Source organism: Bufo bufo, chromosome 4 (genome assembly GCF_905171765.1).
Source record: "Bufo bufo chromosome 4, aBufBuf1.1, whole genome shotgun sequence".
In the NCBI taxonomy this organism is placed as follows: domain Eukaryota; kingdom Metazoa; phylum Chordata; class Amphibia; order Anura; family Bufonidae; genus Bufo; species Bufo bufo.
This window is the reverse complement of record NC_053392.1, coordinates 218,983,908-218,992,335: the sequence shown is the minus strand read 5'-3', so window position 1 is coordinate 218,992,335 and position 8,428 is coordinate 218,983,908. Positions and strand designations below refer to the sequence as shown.

General features: G+C 43.0%; 1 protein-coding gene across 1 annotated transcript in view; it reads left to right on the top strand.

Moving 5' to 3' along the window:
- Positions 1-2,165: 2,165 nt before the first annotated feature.
- MCF2L2 (MCF.2 cell line derived transforming sequence-like 2) overlaps positions 2,166-8,428 on the top strand; it is a 554,965-nt gene continuing 548,702 nt past the window's right edge. The window contains 1 exon segment of the mRNA XM_040428287.1: positions 2,166-2,244. Coding sequence (XP_040284221.1) covers positions 2,166-2,244 — 79 coding nt within the window.

Genomic DNA, 8,428 nt, shown 5'->3' with positions numbered 1-8,428 from the left:
GTGCAGACACAGGACAGCCAGTCTTATAGGTGCAGACACAGGACAGCCAGTCTTATAGGTGCAGACACAGGACAGCCAGTCTTATAGGTGCAGACACAGGACAGCCAGTCTTATAGGTGCAGACCCAGGACAGCCAGTCTTATAGGTGCAGACCCAGGACAGCCAGTCTTATAGGTGCAGACACAGGACAGCCAGTCTTATAGGTGCAGACACAGGACAGCCGGTCTTATAGGTGCAGACACAGGACAGCCAGTCTTATAGGTGCAGACCCAGGACAGCCAGTCTTATAGGTGCAGACAAAGGACAGCCGGTCTTATAGGTGCAGACACAGGACAGCCAGTCTTATAGGTGCAGACCCAGGACAGCCGGTCTTATAGGTGCAGACACAGGACAGCCAGTCTTATAGGTGCAGACCCAGGACAGCCAGTCTTATAGGTGCAGACACAGGACAGCCAGTCTTATAGGTGCAGACACAGGACAGCCAGTCTTATAGGTGCAGACACAGGACAGCCAGTCTTATAGGTGCAGACACAGGACAGCCGGTCTTATAGGTGCAGACACAGGACAGACAGTCTTATAGGTGCAGACCCAGGACAGCCAGTCTTATAGGTGCAGACACAGGACAGCCAGTCTTATAGGTGCAGACACAGGACAGCCGGTCTTATAGGTGCAGACACAGGACAGCCAGTCTTATAGGTGCAGACACAGGACAGCCGGTCTTATAGGTGCAGACACAGGACAGCCAGTCTTATAGGTGCAGACCCAGGACAGCCGGTCTTATAGGTGCAGACACAGGACAGCCAGTCTTATAGGTGCAGACACAGGACAGCCAGTCTTATAGGTGCAGACACAGGACAGACAGTCTTATAGGTGCAGACACAGGACAGCCAGTCTTATAGGTGCAGACACAGGACAGCCAGTCTTATAGGTGCAGACACAGGACAGACAGTCTTATAGGTGCAGACACAGGACAGCCAGTCTTATAGGTGCAGACACAGGACAGCCAGTCTTATAGGTGCAGACACAGGACAGCCAGTCTTATAGGTGCAGACACAGGACAGCCAGTATCTTATACTCAATCGTCTTGTAGTGTCTTGCTGCTGTGTGAGCAGGTAATATTTGAATGTATCTATACACAGGGCCCCCAAAATAAATTTTACTGGTGGGCTCTAGGCAGCCCAGTCCTGACTCCAGTGTCACATCATCACAAGATGTAAATGATGCTCATGTATGAAATAACCATGGCTGATGTGTAATGAGAGTTGTTAGATGTGATCCCAATATTGCACCATCTGCACTGATCATGTCTCATAATAAGATAGATAGATAGATAGATAGATAGATGATAGATAGATAGATAGATAGATAATGAAATAGATGGATGATAGATAAATGGATAGATATAGTAGATAGATATTAGATAGATAGATAATAAATAGATGGATAGATAGATAGATATTAATAGATAGATAGATAGATAGATAGATAGATAGATAGATAGTTAGATATTAATAGATAGATAGATAGATAGATAGATAGATAGATAGATAGATAGATACTGTAGATAGATAGATACTGTAGATAGATAGATAGATAGATAGATAGATAGATAGATAGATAGATAGATAGAGAGAAAGATAATAAATAGATGGATAAATAATAGATAATAAATAGATAGATCGATAGATAATCCAATAGTTAGAAGATAGCTATGAGACAGATAGATAATACATAGGTGACAGATGTGTATATGTGGATCATGCAGTGACAGCTGAGGTCTGCTGTGAGGTGACATTGCCAGGCCCTGGATCACAGATGCATGACGTCACCGCAGTGTGAGGAGCAGGAGCTCCAGTCCTCAGGCTCCAGCTATCCGGGCTTTCCCTCCCCTCATAGCCCCTGGAGGCAGGTGCTGAGCCGGCAGCCATGTACTGCCTCACAGCTGGCCGGGGACTGCAGCATCAGCAGCGGCGGCAGCAGCATCCATTCTGGGACAGCCTGCTCCCCATTGTAATCCGGCATTGTGCTGCGCTGCCGGCGTGCGTTGCCTAGTGACAGGTGGCTGTCAGCCTGGTGCGGGCTGGGAGTGGCAGCCCGGTTTTGTCCGCCGCACGCACCAGCACATTGCAGTCTGCCAGGGCGCGCGGAGCATCTTTCACTGGGAAATGCTGTATTGGCTGAAGGAAGAAGAGATGTCTCATCAGGAGCTGACCCAGAGGCTGTCCACAGTCATCACCCATGTCGGTAAGAGCTCGGGTTCCATCATGACATCATGTCTGACAGGCAGAGGGTACGTGTGTAACACGACCACCCATCTCATCACTGGGAAGGGGGGGGGGGGGGGGGGGGGGTGCAGGTATATATCTATGTATATGTAGAAATCATACCTATATAATGATGATGAATGGACTGCGGTAATAGCTGCTGGAAATGTGAATGCTTTCCACTGCTTCCTATGTGTGGGATCCCTGAACCGTGAATCCCTCAGGATCCAGAGCTGCTGAAGATAGATATCATATATACCGATAGATATAAGACAGATATCATATATACTGATAGATATAAGACAGATATCATATATACCGATAGATATAAGACAGATATCATATATACTGATAGATATAAGACAGATATCATATATACCGATAGATATAAGACAGATATCATATATACTGATAGATATAAGACAGATATCATATATACCGATAGATATAAGACAGATATCATATATACCGAGAGATATAAGACAGATATCATATATACTGATAGATATAGGACAGATATCATATATACTGATAGATATAAGACACATATATACCGATAGATATAAGACAGATATCATATATACTGATAGATATAAGACACATATCATATATACCGATAGATATAAGACAGATATCATATATACTGATAGATATAAGACACATATCATATATACCGATAGATATAAGACAGATATCATATATACCGATAGATATAAGACAGATATCATATATACCGAGAGATATAAGACAGATATCATATATACTGATAGATATAAGACACATATATACCGATAGATATAAGACAGATATCATATATACCGATAGATATAAGACAGATATCATATATACCGAGAGATATAAGACAGATATCATATATACTGATAGATATAAGACACATATATACCGATAGATATAAGACAGATATCATATATACTGATAGATATAAGACACATATCATATATACCGATAGATATAAGACAGATATCATATATACTGATAGATATAAGACACATATCATATATACTGATAGATATAAGACACATATCATATATACTGATAGATATAAGACACATATCATATATACTGATAGATATAAGACACATATCATATATACTGATAGATATAAGACACATATCATATATACTGATAGATATAAGACACATATATACCGATAGATATAAGACATAAGACAGATATCATATATACTGATAGATATAAGACACATATCATATATACTGATAGATATAAGACATATCATATATACTGATAGATATATCGATATATATGATATGTGTCTTATATCTATCAGTATATATGATATGTGTCTTATATCTATGTAGTAATGTATGTATAGATGTTTAATTGTATGAACACACCTAATGATGGGGGGCCCTTTCCACACCCACTTATATGGTTACTATTGAAGCACACTATGTATTCCACTCTATTCGATTGCTTGCTGCTGATGAAATAAAAAAAACAGAATCTTTGCACAAATTGAAGAGTGCTGTGGATATTTCTACTATGCAGACTGGAATAGGACATGTTCTATTTTTTTGCGGGGCTGCGGAACAGAAGCACTGTGTGCTGTCCGCGTCTTTTGCGGCCCCATTGACCATAATTGCAGAACGGATGCAGACCCATTTTGCGGACGTGTGAATGGACCCTTAAAGTGATTTCTAGGTTCAGGATATTGATGGCCCATGCTCAGAATAAGCTGTCAATATCAGATCGGTGGCGTCTAACTTGTGAGCACTGCGGCCTCTTCCATGTTTATCCCCCAGGCTGGAATCCTACTTAGGATGTAACCTACTGCAACTGAATGTCAAAACTGATTTGCCCCAGAGCTCAATATTAGGAGAATAACTTTACAATAAGGCAGTTCTGATAAATGGTATTTGGGGAAAGAGATATAACAGCGATATCTGTTGGCCGGGATACATTTATATTAGTGACACAACCCCTTTAGGGTCCATTCACACGTCCGTAGGGCATTGCAATACACCCGGCCGGCACCCCCATAGAAATGCCAATTGCGGACAAGAATAGGACATGTTCTATTTTTTTCCGGAGCCTCGGACCGGAAGATCGGCGGCGCGCTCTGGAAATGCGAATGCGGAGAGCACATAGTGTGCTCTCCGCATCCATTCCGTCCCAATAGAGAATGAATGGGTCTGCACCTGTTACGCAATTTGCCGAACAGATGCGGACCCATTAATACGGACGTGTGAATGGAGCCTTAGGATATGACAGTGAACACCAAAATTGTACCACAATAGTGATGCAAAATTCTGGCACAAAGTACGCCAATTTAGACTAGACCGTCTAAAGATGCAGCAGATTTATTATCCAGCGTCAGGCACAGCTTTACATTGTCTAAATATTAGACAGGATTAGTAAATCTGATACCAGATTTAGTTGTGGAAAGTGAATTTGTGATTGGTTGGTCTGAATTTAGTCAAATCTTGTACTGGTGACCAAAAGTGATAATTAATACCCTAGGAAATCATGGAAGACAGGACCAATCAGGGGCGTAACTATAGGGGAAGCGGCTGCTTTGGGGCCCTGACCCAGAAGGGGCCCATCCAGGAGGAGGAGGACTAAAAGATTTGGTCAGGGCCCCCTCAACAGTATTACACAATGAAATGATATACAGTGAGAGTATAGACAGTGTAGGAAATGGATGGAACAGCTGCCGGGCCTGGTCTGAGAGAGCGATCTTTACTAGCCACAGGAATGGGGGCGGCATGAAAGGAAGGGGTTGCGAAAAAATGACTGGGGGAGGGGGGCCTTATTCAAAAATTTGCTGTGGGGCCCAGTCATTTCTAGCTACGCCACTGGGACCAATGGTCACTAAACAGTTGTGCAGCTGTATTATGCTTCTAGTTATTGATATACTAGGACCAGATTGTCAGCTGTTGGATGGCAGAAACGTCTTTGTCACAATAAATGGAGAGAAAATGCTACCTGTCTTCCTGTAGGTGTTTATATATAGTAAAAAAAAATCCTGCCTTGCTAATTGGCCATTGCCTGATACTTAAAGGGTTGTCTTAGTTAAATAACAAGTAGGGCAGCCCCTGTAAATGGTCTAAAATAATAAACGAAGCGACACTGACCCCTTTTCTCCCCTGCTTCTTCCATAGCTGCTCCCAGCCGCCATCATCTTCCTGGCTGCAGCAGTGATGTTCCATGCACACAGGTCACCATGCAGCCAATCTCTGGCCTCAGCAGTATAAGGGCTCATGCAGACACATGTATTTTTTTGTGTGTCTGTTCCGTGTTTTTTTTTTTTTTTACGACCTGTATGCAGAACCATTCACTTAAATAGGGCCACAAAAAAAAAAAAATACTCTGCGTGCATTCCATGTCCATATGGCCATTCTGCAAGAAAATAAAACATGTCCTATTACTGTCCTCATTACGGACAAGTATAGGACAGATCTAGTAGGGGCCGGCCGTTCCGTTCCACAAAATGCAGAATGCACACGGGCGGTATCTGCGTTTTGCGGACAGCAAACCATCCAACGGCTATGTGCATGAGCCCCAAAGGACAGAGGGGAGCAACTGAGCTCAGTGCTGAAAGCAGCTTGGAGAAAAGGTATGAGTATCTCCTTTTTGATATTTTGGACCTACTTATTAAGGGCTCTTTCACACTTGCGTTGTTCTGTTCCGGCATAGAGTTCCGTCGTCGGGGCTCTATGCCGGAAGAATCCTGATCAGTTTTATCCTAATGCATTCTGAATGGAGAGAAATCCGTTCAGGATGCATCAGGATGTCTTCAGTTCCGGAACGGAACGTTTTTTTGGCCGGAGAAAATACCGCAGCATGCTGCGCTTTTTGCTCCGGTCAAAAATCCTGAACACTTGCCGCAAAGCCAGATCCGGAATTAATGCCCATTGAAAGGCATTAATCCGGATCCGGCCTTAAGCTAAACGTCGTTTCGGCGCATTACCGGATCCGACGTTTAGCTTTTTCTGAATGGTTACCATGGCTGCCAAGACGCTAAAGTCCTGCTTGCCATGGTAAAGTGTAGTGGGGAGCGGGGAGCAGTATACTTACCGTCCGTGCGGCTCCCGGGGCGCTTCAGAGGGACGTCAGTGCGCATGGGGCGTCATCCATGCGCATGGGGCGCCCTGACGTCATTCTGGAGCGCCCCGGGAGCCGCACGGACGGTAAGTATACTGCTCCCCCGCTCCCCACTACTACTATGGCAGCCAGGACTTTAATAGCGTCCTGGGTGCCATAGTAACACTGAAAGCATTTTGAAGACAGATCCGTCTTCAAATGCTTTCAGTTCACTTGTGGTGTTACGGATCCGGCGGGCACTTCCGGCAAATGGAGTACACGACGGATCCGGACAACGCAAGTGTGAAAGAGGCCTAACTTAGATTATTTCTGATGAGGAGAATTTTTAAAGTCATTTTTTTCTCGAGTCTGCGATGAGTTGCATGCTGCAAATGTTGCAAGTTTGAAAAATTTGACACAAAACCCTATTGCCTAGAGATGTTACTTATCTGGAGGGTAAGTAATTAACATAGCCAACCATGCCCACTTTCTCACCCACTTCTAAAACCTCAAGTAAGTGTTGTAAAAAGTCAAAATGTTACAAAATCCTTATGCATGTAAGGCCAAAAAGTCACAAATCCCTATTTTTGTGACTTTATTGAAGCTAGAATTCTGGAGTGCAGGAGGTTAATTCCGCCCCGGGTATCGTATACTGGTACGTTTCAGAGAAAAAGTGTCCTTGTCCCTTGCAGTCAATCATCGCTCATCTTTAATTTTTCAAGTGAAGCATGGAGAATAAAAAGTGGACTCTTGTCTGGTTGATATGTAGAAGGGTTTTTTCCTTGAGACCAAAAATTATACAGATTGGGAGTACAGTTTTTTGCATAGTTGATACTGTCAGTCCATGTAAGGCCTCGTTCTCATTTCTGTTTTTCACGGACATGTGCTATCTGCATTTTGGATGGACAGCACACGTACCCGCTGATTGTAATGTGTTTGTTCACACATCAGTGGTTTGGCATATATTTATCTTACCCATCTTTCCCTTGCTGCCCGTTTTCTTGATTTTCCACCCTTCTCCTATGGGATGACTATCATTGTGTAGACCAGAGAGCAGCAGGAGACTGTGGATAACAGCAGCATAGGACCTATAAAGTGTATTGAATAGTTATACTAGTTATTTTAATAAGAGTTGTTTATAACCTAGAAAACCCTGTTAGGCTGCCTTCATATATATCAGCCATTTTACGCTAGGAGCCGGACACAACCGATATACGTGCCGCACTTTAGTGCACAGATCTGACGTCTATCCAGATAGCATCGGACAGAAAAACGGAACATGTAGGGTTTTTTCTGCTGGCACATTTCGACATCCAGCCTCACTACTGATGTACAGTTAGGTCCATATATATTTGGAAAGAGACAGCATTTTCCTCATTTTTGTTCTGTACATTACAATGGATTTTGAACAAAACAATGCAGATGCAGTTGAAGTTCAGACTTTCAGCTTTAATTCAGTGGGTTGAACAAAATGATTGCATAAAAATGTGAGGAACTAAAGCATTTTTAAACTCAATCCCTTCATTTTAGGGGCTCAAAAGTAGATGGACAAATTAAATAATTGTAAATAAAATGGTAATTTCTAATACTTGGTTGAAATCTCTTTGTTGGCAATAGCTGCCTGAAGTCTTGAACTCATGGACATCACCAGACGCCGAGTTTCCTCCTGTTTATTGCTCGCCCAGGCCTTTACTGCAGCGGTTTTCAGTTGCTGTTTGTTTGTGGGCCTTTCTGTCTGAAGTTTAGTCTTTATCAAGTGAAATGCTCTATTGGGTTCAGATCAGGTGACTGACTTGGCCATTCAAGAATATTCCACTTCTTTGCTTTAATAAACTCCTGGGTTTCTTTGGCTTTATGTTTTGGGTCATTGTCCATCTGTATTATAAAAAACGCTGACCAATCAGTTTGGCTGCATTTGGCTGGATTTGAGCACACAGTACGTCTGTCACGCCTTGCCCTGTGAATGTGTGGAGATCTGTCAGACTGGCTGCACATGTCTGACTTCTTTGTTTGTTTTGATTTGGGTTTGAGCTGGGTCCACCTTCCCTCAGGTGTACTGGATTTCATTGTTAGTCAGGCTATTTGCATTGTTGAGGTCA